The sequence below is a fragment of the Aptenodytes patagonicus genome, chromosome 2 (genome assembly GCF_965638725.1).
Source record: "Aptenodytes patagonicus chromosome 2, bAptPat1.pri.cur, whole genome shotgun sequence".
NCBI classification, from domain to species: Eukaryota; Metazoa; Chordata; class Aves; order Sphenisciformes; family Spheniscidae; genus Aptenodytes; species Aptenodytes patagonicus.
In genome coordinates this window covers 63389131-63409989 of record NC_134950.1, presented here as the reverse complement: position 1 = coordinate 63409989, position 20859 = coordinate 63389131, and the positions used below count along the sequence as shown (strand labels likewise).

Sequence of the window (20859 nt, the reverse complement as noted above, 5' to 3'; positions counted from 1 at the left end):
GTATGAATGTGCTCTTTTTCTAAAGAAAACTTTTGCATTAGTTGATATCTGTAAGTAGAATTAAATGAGAAATTGAAATTGTAAAGTCTCCTGATACATACACTGTATTAAAACCATCCAGTTATAGCTTTCCGTGGCTTTCTACTTAGCTGTTAACAAATTTCTCAGGAGCTAAATAACTACTTCCATTTTGCTAAATCATTACAGTTTTTGTAATATATTATGATTTAGCTCAGCCTTAATAAAATCTACATTTGATTTTTTGAATCTATTAGGTACAGCCTGTAAACCAGCTATGTGTATACATACATACACAGTATTAGGCTTAATTTGGGTTTTTTTGACAGTTTATTTTATGTAAAAGATTCCTTTAAAAAAATTATCTTTGTGAATTTCATGTCTTCAGGGTCCCTGTGTACATGATGAAGAATCTGGCCTCTCTCAGACAGGAAAACCTGCACTTAAGGCCCTTTTGTATCACTGCCAATTCTATGAGCATGTGAATCAGATGGTGAAACATTGTTACCTAGGATGTTATATGTTTGATTTGAATTCTTCCAAGGAAGACAACCTCATCATAGAAAAAGGTGGTATAACTGGTAAGTGATGTTAATGTAATCTTGTAGTATTTTAAACCTACTTAAATAACTTCTAGTTTGAAGTAACTTACCTCAAATAATTCTTACTAAAAATGGAACTCAAAATGAATATATAAACCGTGAACTTAAATATGTTAAGTCAAAATATTGCTCTGAGGATTTAAGAAGTAGATAAGTCACTAGTTTAACATATCTCAGAGAAAGCTCTGAGCTGTTATTTACAACTTCAAAAAATTAAAAATGGAAAAGATGTAATTGGTTCTGCAATAAATTTTCTTGCAAAATATTGGGGGTAAAATACTTTTTAGAGTTGTGACTTTTATGACACATCAGTACAATGAAAGTTTAGGAAAAAGAAATGTGTGGACTGTTTCTAAGACTCCTACTTCTGTTTCTTGATGTGTTCAACTTTAAAGATACATGAGTAGGAGTGGACTTTAATATGCTGAGGTTAGCTGCATTCTAAGACATTCAGAAATAATTTAATTCATAGACTGATCAAATTTAATACTCGGATTGATTTTTTTTTTTTTTTTTTCCCCTAACCTGTATACCCTTGGAGTATTTCAGATCTAACTTTTATATTGACTAATCATTTTCTGAACAATATTTCTAAGTCTTACTATGATGCATTGTGGGAACCCACATTCTTGTCCAAATATGTATTATGATCTTAAGTTTAGAAAGCTAGGAAATTCTTCAGAAAGCTAAATTAGTAAAAACTGTTCAAGGGAGGGAACATTAGTAAGTTCATTCTTTTTGGTTTTTTTTCTTTTTTTGTGTGCCTACGTTTCTGTATTTCCATCTTCTAAGGCTACAGATTTAAACAATTCTTGTAGGTCTGCTTCTGTTAAACTTATGTTACAGAAGCATGAACAGAAGAGGAATGCTATTTCCCCTACCAAGTTATGACTTTATGACAGACCCAAGGAAAAGAAATATTCTTGGTTAACTCACTGAGTTATCAGAGAAGTACCTCAGCAGTATACAAAATTCGAGCCATAAAAATCCTCAATTTCTTCTGTGGCTGCTTTATTTATCTATAAGTTTAATTTTTTCAAGCCAACACATTTCACTCCTCCCATGGTCCTCTTATTTGTGCCTCTTGGTAGTTCTGTTAGCTGGTGCAATATCATATCTAAGAGCAACTCAAACTCCAGGATTGTAGAACTTTTCAGTGAGCAGTTGAGATACGTTTTATCAGGTCATTGAAAAGCAAAGCCAAAAAAAAGTTTTTCCAGGAGTTTTGAAATAAGGGGGAAAAAATCATCTATGATATTTCAGGAACACGAAACAAAATTTTTGTTTATTTAAAAAAGGGAGGACAGGACAATGTTTGCTCCGTCTCTAAAACTATAGTGCTTGAAAGGCTTGTAAGTCCTTCGTTCATATGTTCAGAACTGTGTTGTTTATCTATAATGACCTGTTTCTGGTTTTTAATAGGTCCTTTGTCATCTCTTAATAGAAGATCTTGCTTTGGTTTATCTTCCTGAAACTATTTTTGTCAATTTTTTTCCCAATGTATTTTCCTCACATTTTTCAGGAATATAAAAGAAATCTCATCCGCAAAGTTATGTTAAAAATAAAATTAGTTAGCTCAGTTTAGTAATTAGCTAAGATATGTATAGGACTTCTACTTTTGTGGGTTTTGCACTCAGAATCTGTGTAATCTAGTGCTTTATTATTTGTTGTTTTCTTTTCTAAATATATGAAAGCCTCAAAACCTATTATTGACAGGTTTGTGCTATAAAATTTTTGGCATTTTTTATTCTGAAACAGATTTACAAAATAATTCTGCCTTTATTATATTTATGAATATGGATTCTCTTGAAACTGCTTCTCTTAAAATGCGAATTTGAAGTTTTTTGAAGACGAGGACATCTGTTCATTATGTTTGTGCTGTAAGATCCCCATATCTTCAATACTTTTGTACTATTACATTTTAAATAAAACTAAATCTGAACTATTGCAAATGACTAAAGGCTATGCAACTGCAGTTTGAGCTAAGTGTAGCTTTTTCCAGACTATTTTATGTTGCAGCTGAAAATTGTATTTTATTTAATTTCTGTTTATTCAAGGGATTTGCTGGGTAAGAATTCATAAGTACAATGTGTGAAAACTTATATTCTGAGATCTTCAGAAGGATAACTGTGGTTGGCTGCTTTTCTGTTTCACTGAAACAATCCTTTAAAAAGCTTGTTATTCTCTTTGCTGGTCTTGTAGTAATGAAAAAGAAAACTTTTCTTGTTCGATTTTGATTTTTATTCTTTTTTTCATGCAGATTTTGATGATTCTCTTAATCTTTGGAAGGCTCCATCCAGTCAAAGCCAATCTTCACATTCTCAGTCAACATCTGAAACTATGGTAACTTACAGAGTAATCTATTTATTTTAAATATAAACTTGTTCATGAAACACTTTGACGAAAATTTAGCACTCTTACAAATGCTAAAAAAACCCCAACAAACCAAAGCACAAAACAAAACTGAAATTAAACTGAAAATTAAAAAGCTGAAACTAAATTGAAATTTACTCTAAAATAGCTTTAATATGCTAAAGAAAACTTTTATGGTTATTTACTCGAGCGAAAATAAATAAAATAGCTTACCTTGACTAGTTAAATGCATAAGGCAGTGCTTAATTCTGTAGTTTCTCACAGCAAGACGTATTCTCTACAGATTATTTTGTAATTGGCTTTATTGACAAAATGCAGTCATCCCCATCTATAGTTGTCACTTCTGCTGCTTTTATCCAAACTGTCCTTTCAGAGTGAACCTATATTTACACTACACAGCTACAGAACTGGATCAATCAAAACCACAACAGTACATTGGGTTAAAGTTATATTCTGTGTCATAATAAATTCTGGATTCTGAAAATGCTTTTATAAAACATGAAAGGGGCACAAGTGTTTGCAAGACCCAAAATAGACATGAAAAATATAAGAAATAATATAAGAAAAAGAATGAAAAATATAAGAAAGCAGATGGCTGCTTGAAAAATTTGTTTCTGGCTAGGATGAAAGGCTGTAAACATACGCTCTCTTTCAGGATGGCAAATGCAAAGGAAGAGAAATTGAAATACATTCTTGCAGTTCCAGAGTAGATTTGCAATATCAGATCAGGCCGTGGAGGAAGCTTTTATAACATTCATTAGTTACCTGATAAAAACCATGTATTTACAATGACTGCAGCATAACTCCAAGAAAACTCTGACATGTTGCACTGAAATCCATTTTTATAGTTTTATATTTTCTTCAAAAATTTTTGGTTTATGAATAAGCATCTAATGTAATATGGAAGCCCTAATATAGCTCAGAAGTTTCTTTTCTGTTAAACAGGTGTGCTGATACAACAGACTATTAAAGCACAACAATATACTATCTTATTTTATTGACTAAAATTGTTATGCCCAGTTTTGCTGTGGATTGTGATAAAAATAAAAACATAGAAAAGCCAGTATTGAAAATTTGTCTTAAAATATTTCACAATTATACTTTTTCCTTACTGTTTTGACTCTCTATTATAAATGTATTGCTGTCTAGCACTGCTACTGTTATCTGGCATGTTTTTAGTAATTGAGGAAAAAGTATACTCTAGTTTTCTGAAAAAGATAAATTTTAGCTTAAATTTTATTAATGAATTTGATTTTCATTTATCTAAAACAAAACAACCCACCCCCAAACCCTTAGGGTTATTTTAAACACAAATATTCAAATTTGAATATTTGAAACTAAAATAAATGAAAATGCATGTAAATCAGGAAGTAGATGCTAACATTAATACTGCTTAAAAAAACATTTACGTAAGAATCTCAGGTTGTTTAAAAGCAGTTGTTACCAAATTGCTTTTTACTGAATAAATTGAGTGCCAGTTTCTTATGGGAATAGAAGTTGAACAAATTTCATCTTGTTTTGTTCATGTTACTTGAGGGAAAAGTTAAATTTCAGCAATTCTTATCAGGGTTGAGTGTCTAATCTACTTAAAGCTGTGCTTGAGTTCTCATGAAGAGTTGAAGAGTTCATTACATGAAATTGCTTCAGCTTCAGTAGCTTAAAAAAAGAAAAAAGGAAAAAAATAATTTGGAATCTACTAACTCAAATTAATGTATTTTTATTTATATGTGTAAAGTAGCATCATAGTTTAACATAAAGCCATAGCTCTACGATTCCATTTAACAAATGGACAACTAATTATTTAAAGAAAGCACAGTGTAATACTAAGATACACTCATTTGTATCAGTCTTCCAGATGTTGTAGACTTCCTATTTGCTAAGATTATGCTCTTACAGCTAATGTAAGAAAATTTTATTCAAGTTTGTCTTTCATTTTGTTTTCCTTCTTCCCCTGATACATATGAAGATTTCACACAAAAACTTTGATTGTCATTTATAGAAGTTAATTTAATTTCCATTTGTCCTTCATGGACCTTTTTAGCAGCTGTAAACTCTTTTTTTTATTAACTAAGTTTCTTACCTTGAAAAAAATACCAGTGCTGACATGACAGATGATTAGTTTCCAAGCTGGAAGGCAAGATGCAGAGGTCCAATGTTCCAATGCCAATATTAATTAGGAGAAGAAAGACAGAGGATGGGAACTGAGGCTAACTACAAACTGTATTTCAGAGAGCAGTTAATGACTATTAAGTGTCTATCTAGTAAAGTTTGGAAATACTTTTAAAAATTCAAACTTGTCTTGAAATCAGGCATCTGCAATTTATTCCTATATAACTTCACATTTTATGTTCCTTCAGTTTGGCCCAAAGCTTTCCATTTTGATGTATGAGAAAAAGAAATTAATTTATGAAGTCATTACCAAAAGTTTGTAGAAGTTTGTCTCTAAATTTTATATATTGGTGGTACCAGGAAGATGTAGTTATTCCAAGCCCGCTAGATGGCATGCTTTCCCCATCACAGTTGAAAGGGAGACTGCAGGTCCTATTGAAGGGAAAGATGGGGTGTGGGTTTTTTGGGTTTGTGGTTGTTTTGTTTTTGGTTTTTTTTGTGCATGGTACAGATTTGATGACAACAGCCACAAATAATTGAGAGTTTCCAGCTATCAAACCAAGTAGAATTGTTTCTATTAGAAGCTCTTCTCTGATATTTTAATAACATTCAAAAAAAAAAAAAAGTTTTTCTAAATATGTCCATATCCATTCATTTCATGAATGTCAGTCTAGGAAGCTGAAACTGCTTTTTGCTTCAGTAAGCCACATCCTGAAGATCTCTGCAGAAGGAAAAGTGAATTCTTTTTACTGAATTATAGGAATTTCTTTTCTGTGAAGAGGAAAGGTCTGCTGTATTCTTTTTTTAATATTTGAAAACAGTTCTGATGAAAACTAATAGTGTCTTTTTCTTTTTTCTGTTTTCAGTTTTCATGTAGCCAATAATTTAATTGAGCTATCTGCTATCAAAGGCTGATTTCACACAGGGTTCATATAACCTTAAGTGAAAACAGTATCTAAATTACTTTTTGGCTTCATCTTTTTTCCCCCATCCCCAATTTTTTCCCTAAATTTGCAGGAAGTAAAATTGAGAAAAATAAAAAGCAAGTATATTAATAACAGAAATTATTCTTTTTTTACTTTAGTCTATAAAATAGTCTGTCAGAGGTCTTGCAGAAGCCATAAGTACAATTATGCCCATTTTATAGAGTAAAGAATAGTGATGTGGGGATGAAATCAGTGATTCAAGGTCATGTAAAAGACAGCAGCAGAGCTGGATTTTTTGTACTCTGTTAACTCATATGCATTGTATTTAGTGTCTTTAAGATCTCAGTGGATTACAGATTTTTGTCAAATTTATCTTTATTTTTCTCTAAACTGGAACGTAGATACTGCAAAAGTCCGATTCTGAGAAGATTAAAAATCTTTGTCTTTTATAGAATTCATAGTTTAAACATTCGCTCAGGTTATCATTACAGAGAACAAATCTTTATTCTTATTTTAACCAACAAGTTTTTTTTGTGTTTAGTACATGTGATTGAGAACACCAATCAGCATGGAGATACCAACTTGCTTCATGCTGCATAAATACCCTAGAGCTGTTCTGTGCCCAGGACTGCTTAGCAAAATGAGCAGTTATTTAAAAACTTGAGCTAAAAATGGTACAGGTTAAAGATCTACAGACATTTCCCAGATAGCTTTAAGTCATAGCCATTCTTTCCTATAAAACCTTCTTGCTATTTTATAAAAATGTGTGCTTTATTTTCTGGAACCATGGTTACCAGAGTGCTATACGGTTAAGTGATTTAAACTTTTGAAAAGAGAACTGAATAGAATTAATAACTGCAAGCCTATTAAAGCAGTGCCAGAGGGATTTTTATACTAGAGGTTAAGAAAAGACCTTTTATTCATATCTAGTAGATAAATGGCAAAACCCTCACATTTCTCCTGTATTTCCACTCAGACAATTTTTGTATTCTTTTGTATGAGTTCTAATCTGCAGCCTTCATCTCCCCCCACACACAACCCTTTCTTTTCCCCAATTAAACCCCCTTCCAAAGTCTGTTGTTTCGCTGTTAAGCAACAGGATGCTTCATTGCTCCCAGAAAGAATATGGTAGCAGTAGTAAATATCCTTTACTAAATACAATGTCCCAGACCCCCAGTTCATCCTTATCAAAGGTGATTTATAAAAGCGGTAATATCTTTTCTTTCCTGGAAGGCAGAACATTGTGGAAACAACTTCATTGTGTTACTGTATGTTTTCTGTTAAGATAGCAGAAAATTTCTGGTTTTAACCCATGTCGCACTGTGAAGCAATTACCAGTGAATGTTCCATCAGTGCAGGAAGCTGATAGTTTTCTAACCAGATAAAGCTTTTATTGATTTTTATTTTTCTTTTAACATATCTAAGACCTTATTTTTATTTCTTTGCCCAAAGTGTTTAGACAGTTTTAGAAGGTGGAGAAAGAGTTGTACGATGTAGAAGATATTATTTACTAATATGTGAAAGCTAGTATAAATTCATAATAATATCTTTAAAATGACTCTCAGCATAGTAATAATTCCTTTTAGGGCTTTACTTGTTGCAGAAGAACCATATGGACTGTTAAAAGTTGCACTTTGGGTTTGTAGTTTTTAAGAAAGAGTTATGTTTTTTGTCATTTATTAGAATGCTTGGAATTGAAGTATAGTGCTGAATAAATGCAGAATTTACCATGTGTCAAGATGGATTGATTTCCTCTAATATAAATAATAGATTTTAATAATTATTTAAATCAACAAGCATGAAACTTTAAATAATTTATTTCAATTGGCAAACATGGGTTTTATTTGTATAATCTAAACAGAATTTGAATTTTAATTGGTCAGTACAATTTGGTGCTGCATTTTGCTAACGAGACAATTATTTAGCCAAGCATGTCCTAGTGTTTATATGATCCAAGCTATATGTGAATCCTGGGTTTCAGACACGCACCCCAAATCTTACTGTAGCTTGTCTTCTGTGTTACAATAACCTTCTGGCTTTTTTGAGAAACAACTGAGCATGCTTGAGGAGAAAGCTTCAAGACTGTAGGATGGACAGTAGTGGGACACCAGAGGAAAATAGGAGAGAGAAGGGAGTTACAGCATCGAGGTGGCAACCTGTAGCTCATGCAGAGACTCTGGTCTCAAGTAAAGATGTGCTGATAGAATCCTAACAATATTTGGAAGTGATGGGGGGTGGGAGGTGGGGTTAAACCTTCTAGGGGATGAGAAAATACTAAGTAGAGAGTTTCTGTAGCTCAAAATGCTGCTGAGTAAATCAAAGCCAAACCTAGAAAGCAGTCACCTAACTGCAAGGATACAATAGCTAGGAAGGGAGTAATCTGTGATTTCCTTCCCTCCACCCTTTTTGTCAATTAAGTCACTTTTGACTTTTCCTTAGGTAAAAAAAATATTCTAACTGGTATTCTAATAAAACTTTAAAAGGAAAACTTTTGAAATATTTCAGTCTTCCTTAGAAAGCTCACTGTGAGGAAAAGTCTAATAACATCCTTCTTCAAGCTGTGACCATCTCGGGATTTCATTGGATTCCCCAACGTTCTGTATTCTTTACACTGTATAGTGATGCTCTTGAAGAAAATTTACCTGGTGTGAATTGTCCAGCTAGAAAACAAAAAACAGAAGTGAAAAAGTAACCTGACATGGGAGATGCTTATCCCATATGCTGAAACAGGCAACAGGTCTTGTTGTGTCACAAAAGCATATTATTAAGCTGAAGGCTCTAGGTCTTCTGATCTCAAGCTTGTGGTTTTAAACACAGTAGCAAGGGCATTAAGAACTTCTGAAAGCATGCAAAATTAATAATATGGTAGGTAATGTATAATTGGTAGAAGGAGCATGGTAGTATGACAGTAAAGTTATCTACTGTCACGGAAATATCTCGTATCTTCACCATGAAATGAATACATGTAAGGATCACAGGACTAAGGTTAAGAGAAGTACCCAGAGTTGGAAAGACTCTGGAACTTCAACTTTGGCTGATGACTAATGTGCTTGTGATATTTTTATCTGAGCATGTCCTGGTATAAATGGACAAGTGCTGATGTTCTCAGTAGAGGAAATAGTCCGTGAAAAATTTGAGTTTAAATGCTTCAGTAATGCCTTTCTATCTTTGTCCAAATGTAGATTGAGTCAATTAAATGGATGAAAAAGAAGGATGAAGAGGAGGAATTTCCAGTAACATGGGCATTGATCAGTTTTTAACTGAAGTGTTTCAGGCCGCTCATATTGCACATCTTTCAATAGTTTCAATTATTGGATGCTTATAAATTCTATATGTATACACACATATAGTGAGAAAAATTTAATCAGATTTGGTTTTGAATGGTAATTTTTACATCGTTTTTGGTTTTGTGAGTTTGTTGGTTTTGGCGGGTTGGTGGTTTCAGTCATCGCGTCCCCCCCCCCCCCGATCCCCCATCAAGCAAAATATAAATAGAACTCTGCTCTATTAAAGCTGGAATCAACTAGTTTCCTTTTTATGTCTTTCCAGATTCGGTCTGCATCACCATCACTGGAGAGTGTTACTGAGCTTCAGGCAATAGTCCCAACAAGTTCAAGCCATTTTATTCCTGAAACTGTAGCTGATCGGCTTATGGCACAAGGCAAGTCAAACTTTGAGTTTGTGTACGTAATGATGAATACCATGTATTAGCCTGCCCATATTCCGGTATTTGTACATGCATATAAAGCTTGCTTATTGCTGGAACAATCACCATTGATGCTTCTAGTGGTTGTTTTGGAAGACAAACAATGAAACACTTCCTTTAAAATGAAATAGGGTGAAATACATTTTGCAGAAATAAATGAAAATGGTTGATACTGCTTGGAAAGTAACTCAAGACTTAGGTTCTATTCCTGTCATCCAGTCACCCTTTCAAAAAATTCAATTTTGGTAAAGCTGTCATATACATACATGCACACACACGTGCACGTGTACACACACAGATGTATATACAATTCTCTTTATATGTAGAAAGATAAAAATGTATATAATGTAAAAAAATATATAAGATTATGTATGTGGAGAGAGACATCTACAAATATAAAATATTTTTCTGTTAAGGAAAGAAGTGAAAATTTATATCTTTCCAAATTTACCATTTATCTTTAACATTATTAGTGGCTTGCAGGAGGAACATTTTATTTCAGAACTATTTTAAATAACACTTTTCCTGTATCTGATTTCTTGGTTGTTTTGTGCTGTGGGTTTCCCCCTCCACCCCCCTATTCCAGAATATACTGTTTTAAATGTAGGGGGAACTTGGATATTTTATGAAAAAGAAAAAGCAATTTGTTTTACGTAACTGCTGTAATTAATCTTTTGTGTGTTTTCTTGTTATTAAAAACATTCTAGGTCACAGTGATACAACCACAACAGAATCTCCAAGTCAACATGATTCTCCCATGTCTGCTACTCTGTCTAAACAGCATGCTGTCGTCACGCCTGCCCTTTTGTCAGCTGTTTGCAGCCTTCTGCACAATCTGCTGGTTGTCACACCAAAAGATACTGGAATTGCTCTTCGGCAAGCGCATTTGCTAACAGCTCTCAGCAGGTATGAGATCAATAACTGCTGAACTACAAACAAGGTGTAGCAATAGAGGTGAAAAGTTTAAAGTGAGATCTACCAGTGTTTGTTACCAAAACTGTTAAATATATTGATCACTTCTTGCTTCTGAAGTGTTAAAAAATGCCTTTTTTTTAAAATACAATCAACAAAAGAAAAGAATTTGGATTATTTATTTTTTTCACAGAAAAGGTAGTCATATTGGTGATTCCATTTGTGCTGTCTGTTTTCTACAGGACTACTGTGTTCCTCTGGTAATGTCTTAGGTTTTTGTCTAGGTGGCTGTTTAGTCATCCTTTTTGGAGGGGTAATTTTTTAATTTTTTTTTTTCTTTAGTAGAACAGTACGTGATATAATCAGGTATTCAGAATTGCAGATCATTTCAGTTCATTTTATGATTTTCTTCTTTGAATTGTATGCAATATTTTGAGGATGAGCCAAGGGCTGTCACACAAAAAGAGAGTAAATAATGCTTGTCAGATTTGGGAAAGTATTAGATGATAGACCCTAGTGCTTTGTTTCTTTTTTTTAAAGAAGGAACCACTTCAAAATAGTCTTCAGATTGCATTCCATGTTTCCACTTGCATCATAACAAATTCTTTCACCTGTAGAAAGTGTTTGGAAGGCCTGAAGTGAAGCATGAAAATTAGTTCAGTTTTTTTAAGGTTTTCAAGAGGTTTTGTAGTTGCTCTTCATACTGCAATTAATGAAAAAAAACCGAAAGGCAACCGTGTTTGAATACAGTTTATTATTACAGAGCTGTTTATTCTTCTACAGGAAAGAAAATAAACAATCAAATATAAACAAACAATTTTCACCGGTGCAGTAACAGCCATTGGAATTTATGTTAGTCTAATTATTTTGAAACAACTTACTGCTACTATAGTTGCCATTTCACTAGATTTACTGCTAAACCCCACTATTTTAAGAAAGTTCTTCATAATTTATTTTTACTCTGTTATTTAAAAAGTTCTCTTCTGTGGAATGTTAAATTAGTATAATGTTTAATTATTTAAATATATTTCTAACCAACTTACTTTATTTTATTTTAGTCTTGTAAGTGCTAATCTGGTTGAGAGATGTATCTTTGAACTGAAAGCTCCATTGGGTCATCCATGTCATATAGAACATGTAAAAGCTCAGGTTAGAGAAGCATTTGTTACTTTCTAATTTTTTTAAAATTATGAAATTAATTATGTTTGCATAATCTATATTCATTAACATAGTCCAGACACACTGCTATAGGCTACATTCATGTGAATCTCTGTGCTTTCGACAAGGTTTAAGAGAAAATAAACCGTGTTATATTCAACACAGAACAATTAATTTCTGTGTTAGAACTATACCTAGAACCGTCAAGCTGAAAACCAATTGTGTTTTAAAAATACAAATTGAGTTTAGCAGTTACAGAAATCATGCAATAGAATTTCTTTGTATGGTGTTGAAGTATGAGCCAGATACAGTTGCTGACACATTTCATATTTATTTTCTGCAACAAACCTGGCTGCTTTGCTTTGTCTCCAATCCTGCAGACACTTACATAGTTCTCAAGTAATTCTGATGTATGCAAAGCATATAGGGTTACTGCCAATGGAACTACTTTTGTATCAAATTTAACTCTGTATATATAACATATAGAACATACTACGTTCATGGCACAGCACCATTTTAAAGCTTCTGCTGCTGTGCATTCAGATTTACTTTGAAGAAAGATATCCAGGTTATTTAAGAAAATGTGTTTCTGCAGAAATCTTGTGAGAATAAATAAATAAATAAATAAATATGTCAGGAATTATTTTTTTTCCTAAAGCTTCAAATTGAGCTTCTATTTTCAGGAAATACACATATATTCGTCAATATTAATGACCATGTCTATGTTTTTCTTTGTGAGCTTCCAGAGAATATGATGCTGTACATATAATGAGAGTCATGACTTTCTCATAAGGAACTTTATTCTTTGTCACTAGAAAATTGAATTCACACATGTGTTTCGAGACTAGGAATTCTGTTTCATCTTCTACAGTAAAAATTAGGAGAACAATTTTTAATTTATATCCTATTATTTCTTTTAAGTGGTGTATATTAATTCAAAATGTTATGAATAAGTTGAGGTAACGTGAGTATTTAAATAAAAAAAATGTGGAAGGTGCAAATATATGGCTTTATTTCATATCTTTTTAAAAATATTTAACAGGTGTTATTACTACTTCAGTACTTGTCATCTGTGTCCAGGCTTCTGAAATCATGTTTATTGGTGGACTCTCAGCTTGTAATCCAGGATGAACTGTTGAAACCCGTCTTGGGAAATATCTTCACGATTCTCGCCATTCGCTCCAAAGATGGGTTAGGTAATGAAGTACTTTGTTTCCAGTATAGCCAGACAGAGGCAGGTCTTCATTTACGTACCACCTTCATTTAAATTGACAGTTGTTGTCAGGCTTAGCTATCCACGTTTGTGCACATGTGTAAATGCTTTGATTTTTTTCTATATTATCTTTGCAGATACTGAGTTAACATCTGTACTTCATGAAACATGGGTAGACTTTTTCAGCCTTCTAGCTACATTATTGTGGAAGAATGGCCAAATATCTTTTCCATCTGTGACAGCAGCCCTTGCAAATCATTGTACAGCAATACTTGGTAATAACTATTCCTGGATGGGTTTTAACCTAGCAACTAACAACATAAATAAACAAATAGAAAAGAGGGGCATTCCTGTTTAGATGCTATTAAGTAATTACCAATGGCATATCCAGAATGAAAAGCAAATGTGTCCAGAGCTTGACTGACTTTTTCCCTTAATTGGAATTTTATAACTCTTTCTTATATCATCAGACTAACTTTTGAACTGCCGGATAAATTCACAAGTTTTTTTTGCATATATGGGTTAGTGATTCTAGTTGTAAACCTTAACTAAATATGGCACCTTTGAGTAGAGCCAGAAATTAGCACTTCATTTTTTTTTTCCTTATATGGTTGGGTTTTTCTTACATCTTACATAAAAGGAAAGCGAAGTTTTGAGGGGAGATAAGAGATATAGGAATTCAAGATTATTATACAGGGTTTTGTTTGTTTGTTTGTTTTTTAATTATTCATTCATTAGTTACCTGCCTAGTCAGGGCTCTAGGTCACCAAAATTCTCTGACGTGTTTCAATACTGAAGTAGGAGCATAGTCCATTCAAGCTTGTGATTTCAGCCAGGTGCATGTTAAGTGATCTGGTTAATCCAAATCCAATTGCACGTAAATCAGCTGATGGGTACTGTTGGTATTATAATGCAAGCTGCTGAATGAAGTGAGGAGAGTTCAGAAAATTGTTGAACAAATGAGTGATTTAGCAAATGGAAATTGCTTTTTTTGTTTTATAGTCAAATTAAAGCAGAGCAATTAATTCATTCAAACCTATAAAACTCAAACTTTTCTCTCTTAGATTTTTAAAGACTTATCAAATGCATAGAATTTGTAGAACTCCTTGTGCAGGGCACAGGTGTAGCTGCTTCTTGGCTCACACACTTTCTTTGATGTCTTTCTGAGTTCCGAAGCACTTAAGCTTTATTCAGAATGAAATACAAAACTTTTTATTTTTCTGTTTAACCTTTCAGATACCATTTGTGATTGTATTCATCTGTCAACCACATATCCTGCTTTATATATGGCTAGTTTACAGTTCCTCTCTGTCCTTTTGAATGAGGAAGGAAGAAGACAGCTCCAAGACAAACAGAGTATATGTCAGAATCCAACTATTAGCTTTCTTCTGGATCACGTTGAAGGATGCCAGGCATCAATAACTCAACTTACTGCATTAATTATTCAGGTATTTACAATCTGACAATGTGATCGCAGGATATATTTTTGTATTTTGTTAAAAAGGAATGTAGTTACCTAATGAAAAATCGATTGTTTCCAGTTATGAACCAAGACATCTAATTCGAGACATCTATTACGCTCATTTTTGAAATTCATCTATTAAGCTGGAACAATTGCAAAGAAGCAACTTCTAGGAAATGCCTTGCAAGGCAGTTATGCTGCAACAACACGGTATGAAATCTTATGTAGGGAAGATGATACATAGGTGGAATATGTTTGGCCAAATACTGATACGCTTTTTTTTCTGCTTTTCCAAACATGTAATGAGATTTTTAAGGTTCAAGACGTAGTTATCCCCATTGTAAATGACAGCATTTTTGTTCTTAACAGCTGCCTTTGTAAAATTTGTAAACCAAAATGAATCATTAAGCCTTCTAGTTCATTCCCTGATGGTGTAAGATCAGTGTTGTTGCACTTAAGGAGCATATATTAATGTATTTTCCAAGCTAGTTTTAAATTATCCAGGTAGCATATTTTCACTAATTCTTTTAGGAACTTGTTGCCCAACATAATATATATTGGTGACAAGATGGGTTTTTTTCCAGATATTTATTCTGAATGTTCTGTCTTTCTTAATGTAATATCATTATTCTTATTTATACTTTTATATACTGTCCTAAATGATTATTTTACCTCCTTAATATTTATGTCCTTCACTTATTTACAGACTGTTAAAATATCTTCCATTACTTAGTAACAAGAAAAGTTATATGTGAAATTTGTGCCTAACTTATTTTCCCTCACAAATTCTTCTTTTATCTGTATACTCGTTGTCCTTTAAATTATGTGCAGTTTGTCACTGTAACAATAATAGCGATACATGATTAGAAGTGTAATGTTTGTCTGAAAGACGCACATTTCATATAACATAATGTAGCTTATGATTTCTGATGTTCTGGAGTCAGTGTCTTATAATTATTTTTTTATTAGAATCATATTTAGTACTATTTTGCTATGTAAAACATTATTTTTTCAACATGTATTAGTGCATATTGGATGGTGTGACTGAAATAATGCTGTCTTAGTATCACTTCATCTCCTCTCTTCCTATGGTTGCTGAATTCTTGTAGAATAACCTCACTCCTACCAAAACTTGTCCTGATCTAGCTAACATCTGTCACATAACCTGTGTTCCTTTGCTTCTGTGTTACACCGCTGTGGTTCTATAGCATTTACTGGGGCATAGTGTTCTGTCCACTGAGAACCTGGTGCCTTTTAGAAAGGAGAAAATCCTAAGAGGATCTTTCTTGGCGTCACTGTATAGGCCACTAAAACTAGAACTCCCTATCTCTTTGGCAACTAATTTCAGGTAATTTCAGTGCATAGAGATTTCCTGTGAGGACATGATTTTCAGAGACTGACAGCAAAACAGGGGCACTTCCTTGAAATCCCATAATTTGCTAAATATCCTGTTAGGTTTTTGTATTTAATGCTTATGTATGTGCCTAAAACTGAACTCCTTGGCTCTGGCACAAAAAATGTGATTGCATGAAAGTATGTCAGACAAAGACGTGTTGTGTTGTAAGTCACATTCCTCTATTTTCGTACAAGTATACATATCTGATTGCCGATCCTTGGCAGCAAAAAGTGATGTTTCTTATGGTGACAGCAGAAAAAGGCTATACAGTGAAGAATTAACTGCATCCAGGCCAATGAAAGTACATCAGACACTATGACATAGTTTGAGCATTGTAAGAGATACCAGCTTTTAACTTGGTCTTTAACCGTTCAGAGCTGTAGATGGGCATTCCATTTTGTTCATAAAAGAGCGCAAAAGATAACCTACGCTGTCTGGGGCATTATAATACATGAAAGGGATATAGCTGCTATGATCCCCAAAAAAGGATAACAGAATTAGGCAAGAAATGGCTTCAGTTTTTTAGAGCGAAGTACATATATTTATTTATTTTTTCCCTCCCATGGTGGTCATTGAGAGGCAGTAGAAAGAGGAGCCCATAGGATGTAAAGTAAGCTATTAAAAACAAAAGAAAACAAAAACGACCCAAAAGATCTAAATATGTTCTTTCTTCAAGAGACGCACTCAAGCAAGTAATTGGCTAACATAGAAAAGGCTGTGAGAGAGAATTTTCAAACAATCCGTCATCTCCATTAATCATCCTAGTTACATAAAATCTACAGAATAGGTGATATGCAATGGCAAATGCTAACTTAGGACCCGGTCTGCAGGTGTGAATATTAGCAGACCAGGTCCTAAATTAGTATGCATTATTGCATACAACCAATTTAGTAAACACACATGCTGACTTTGAAAGGTTTTGGTGCTTTTGTGTATGTAAACTTTAATCCTTGTATACATGTTTTCAAGATCAGAAGTAAAAGTAATAAGGAAACCATAATCCATACGTAAAGTCTCAAATTTAGGCCCTACCTTTTTTTTCTAGAGATAAAATTTACAAAGTTTTAGAAAGGCTGTGATCTCCCCTTCAACTAACTTTACAGTAGGTGCAGACTAACATAGCTAGATCTGCTGTGGATTTATGGGGCATCTTAAATTTATTAATCATCATAATTTCAAAAAAGAATTAAAAGTGTCCATTCTCATTTTAATACTTTAATACTAGTAGTTTAAAACTATAGAATCTGCTGGCAGAAGGCATTATAAATTTACATAGAGGGGTTTTTTTTCCATTCAACCAGTAGTTAATCATCAATTAATTATTATTTAAGTGTTCCCTATGATTGACATACATTATCTTTTTTATTATAAAATGCAATTCTTGATTGCAGAGTAAGGAAAAAATGCATAAAGGAGCATCCTTCAAGAAAGAATGGATTTTTTTTTATTTTTTAAGATAAAATTTAGAAAATCTTAAGATGAAATTAAAACTTTCAAAAAAGATACAAATATAAGACAACTCACCTTAATTATTTAATCAGTTCTAATCAACCACATAATACTTAATTAAAGGAAAAAACCCAAGAGATTGACAGGGATTGACAGTTTTTTAATTACTAAAATATTCCAAAGTACTAAGAAAAAATAAAAACAGCTAGCAACTTAATAGGGCAAAAGCCTCTGAGTGGATAAATCACAAAATCTACATTTTAGGTTATGCAGGATTGAAGGAACTCAACATTTTGTTTTTTCCTGGCTTGTGTAAATTAGCATCAAGTTTAAACTTTACGCTTTTTATATTTTTAACTACTCAAACATCTAAATTCTTTAATTTGAAAAGAAACCACCACCTATCAGTACAGAAAAATAGTTAATTTACTTAGAACATTCTTGTGTTGCTGATAGCTTTGAGATTTCACTTGGGATCTAATAAAGCCAGTTGTAGTCTAAATGTGGTTTTTTTTTTTTTTTTTTTTTTTTTTTTTGTTAGCTTTAAATGCAGAACCCAGTCCATGCTTTGGTGCTTTAATTTGGTGTCAGTTGTCCTTATCAATGAGGTTGGGGTTTTTTTTTTCAGGTTATTAACTTACTAGTCTTCATCCCTTGACCTTTTCAGTCCTGGTTACACTGAACACTTCAATAAATGATAACCCTAGAGCATACATTGATATTTTATTGCATATTAAAATTTGAAAAATTTCTTAGGCAATTACTAGCTGGAGGACTAAAGACAATAAAAGGTGATATATGTGATGTACGTAGAGGTGTAAAATCTACGAGGTCCTATGGCTAGGTACTTATGAGACTTCTATCTGAAGTATTAAGTTTTTCTTAAGATGCTGTATTTTTGGCTAATTTTAAAATATGTTTTTTCTTTCTACTATGATCCAGCAGCAGTTCTTATTTTACTATATTCTTCTAATTACAATGCATACCATAGTCTGTTATATTGGATGTCAGTGTTGGAATGATATTTTAGGCAAAATTGCTAGATGGACAAAATACTCTAGTGGATAATATATAAAGCACAGACAGCTCCTCGTCTTTCAACTATCTTGTTATATGACTCCAAATAAATATTCCTTTGAAAGCACAGAGATTATACTTATGTTATTAGAAATATGGTGATGCTCACAAAGGCCTTACAAAAATAAGACAAACTACCATTTTTCTCTGGTTGGAAGAGTATCTAAAAAAAAATTATCCATGTGTCAATGATATTTTTATTCTAAAGAATTTCACTGATATTTAATGTCTCTTCTTCATCATTGTGTTGAAGGAAAGTGAGATTGCACTAAAGACATGTCAGTGAATTATCTGCGATAGCAAGCCTGAATATTAGGAAAAATCTGGATGCCAGGGCTGGGAATCTAGGCTTTAGGAAGGTAGAATGTTAAGAAAAGAGTAAGAGGAATGGGCTTAGGAGCAAAAAAAAAAAAAAATATTTTTTTTAACACTTCAATTAGAAATAATAATGAAACACTTCAATGCAGACAGACTCATGAATATAGAGAGGGAGAACTCTGGATAGGAATATAGTGATGAATCATCCAAATGAAAATATAGACTATGACAACATATTTATAGATATGAATACTTTTAATACGGTCATTTTTCATTTTGGTAATGAAATTGCATTGTTTGTAGGTCTGTGAAAGAAAATCTTCAAAGGATGTGCTGAAAGAAGTTGCTACAAATGCATTGCTATCTCTGTTAGCTGTCAGTAAAAATGCCCAGAAATGTGCTTTGGAAGGTGAGCATTTCAAAATGTATGTTAAATGATTTATGAATCAAATGCTTGCAGGTGGTTTACGTATTTTTTAAATCATCATGTTTTTTGTCAAAACAAAAGACCTAGTTTTCAGTGGCATTTTTTGCAGATTTTTACAGAGAAAGCTTATTAATAATTAAAGTTTTCAGCTACAGATAAAATATTATATTGTAGCCAGTCTAAAAATTTGTGGTGAAATCACAGCTCTGTGTTAAGAGTGAGAAGAGACCTGTGAGCTTTTACTGCTAGTGGCATATTCATCTGTTCAAAACTGGAGATTTTGCACTGGCAGTATCTTCCATTTCTTGTTTCACCCTATGCCAGTATAGGTTTGTAGGTGAAAGTATGCCCTGTGTTCTCAGTTCTGGCTGTACCTAGGCAAGAAGAGACTTCTTTTTCTCAGCTTTGTTCTTCTCTGCCTCTTTGTTTCTTTCTTCCCATTTTACAGTTTAAGTAGGACCTTCTCCCCTTGCAATGCAACATCTTTCATGCCTAAGGTTTTTACTTTACAGTAGTAAAACAAAAGTAAAAAACCTCTAATCAAAGTTTTTTTGTGCCCACTAGAGCACAGGGGAGACTGGTTAATTTGCATTTCTCATGTATCATGCATTTAATACCTGCTGCTCGGCCCAAGTGCACTTTGTCTTAGGTGCTTTCTTATTACTTGCATCTCTCTGTTGGTTTGTTCAGTCCTTTAAACCTGCACTACACTGAAATAGGTAGCCTAAATATGTCTGCTCAATGTCTGACCCCCATAGTGGCAGAAAACTCCAAACTTCAAATCCTATGCTATATACCTACTTTCTTCTCTTTCCCAGTGTATTGGTGCTCTACTCAGCCCTTGCTTCAATCAGGGTTGTTCTTCTGTTGATGACCCACTAGATCATCTAAGACCTGACTTCCTGTGAAGGCACTATCAGTGCATGAAGTGCATCATGTTCCGTGCTAGAGCAGCCTTCAAGTCATCCTTGCTGTGATGCAACACAAATCTTAGAGAAGAGGAGTTCTGACATTCAAATCAATGTCCTGAAGATACCTGTAGCTCTAACATCACCTGTTCAGCTCTTAAGGACTACTTTTTAAGATACAAATGCAAAGTCCTGCACCTGGAAAGGAACAACCCCTTACAGTAGTACAGGCTGACTGGGGAGCTGAAAAGGACCTTGAGGTCTTGGTAGCCAGCAAGCTGAATGTGAGTAGACTAACAGCATCCTGGGCTGTATTAACGGGAAGACAGCCAGTGGATCGAGGGGAAAGGATTATCTTTCCTCTACTTAGCACTTGTTAGAGCAAATCTAGAATAATGCATCCAGTTTTGGCCCAGTACAAGAAAGACATCAACAAACTGCAAGTTCAGCAGAGGGCCACCAAGGTGGTTGTGTCCGCCCGTCCTTAGAGGAGAGGCTGAGGGAACTGGCCTTCTTCAACCTGGAGAAAAGAAGGTTTAGAGAGGACCTAATAGCAGCCTTCTCATACCTATGAGGTTTTGAAGAAGACAGAGCCAGCTTTTTCACAGCAGTGCATGGTGTAGGGGGATGAGAGAGAATGGGCATAAATTGAAACGTGAGAGTCAGACTGGCCATAAAGAAACGTTTCCCCTTTGAAGGCAGTCAAGCAGTGGCTAGACATACTGTGCAGTCTCTGTCTTGGCCATTTTCAAGACCCAACTGGATAAGGCTACAGGTAAACCTTGCCTGATCTTATAGCTGACTC

At 33.6% G+C, this 20859-nt stretch overlaps 1 protein-coding gene across 3 annotated transcripts in view; it reads left to right on the top strand.

Annotated features, from left to right (window-relative positions):
• The window catches only part of RTTN (rotatin), a 92663-nt gene that overhangs the window by 56912 nt on the left and 14892 nt on the right, over nucleotides 1–20859 (top strand). For all 3 annotated transcript variants that reach the window (XM_076330062.1, XM_076330064.1, XM_076330061.1), the window contains exons 33-41: nucleotides 407–599; nucleotides 2881–2963; nucleotides 9578–9689; nucleotides 10442–10640; nucleotides 11705–11795; nucleotides 12847–13000; nucleotides 13155–13292; nucleotides 14254–14465; nucleotides 19023–19128. In XM_076330062.1, the coding sequence (XP_076186177.1) occupies nucleotides 407–599; nucleotides 2881–2963; nucleotides 9578–9689; nucleotides 10442–10640; nucleotides 11705–11795; nucleotides 12847–13000; nucleotides 13155–13292; nucleotides 14254–14465; nucleotides 19023–19128 (1288 nt within the window). The remainder of the gene's footprint in view (nucleotides 1–406; nucleotides 600–2880; nucleotides 2964–9577; nucleotides 9690–10441; nucleotides 10641–11704; nucleotides 11796–12846; nucleotides 13001–13154; nucleotides 13293–14253; nucleotides 14466–19022; nucleotides 19129–20859) is intronic.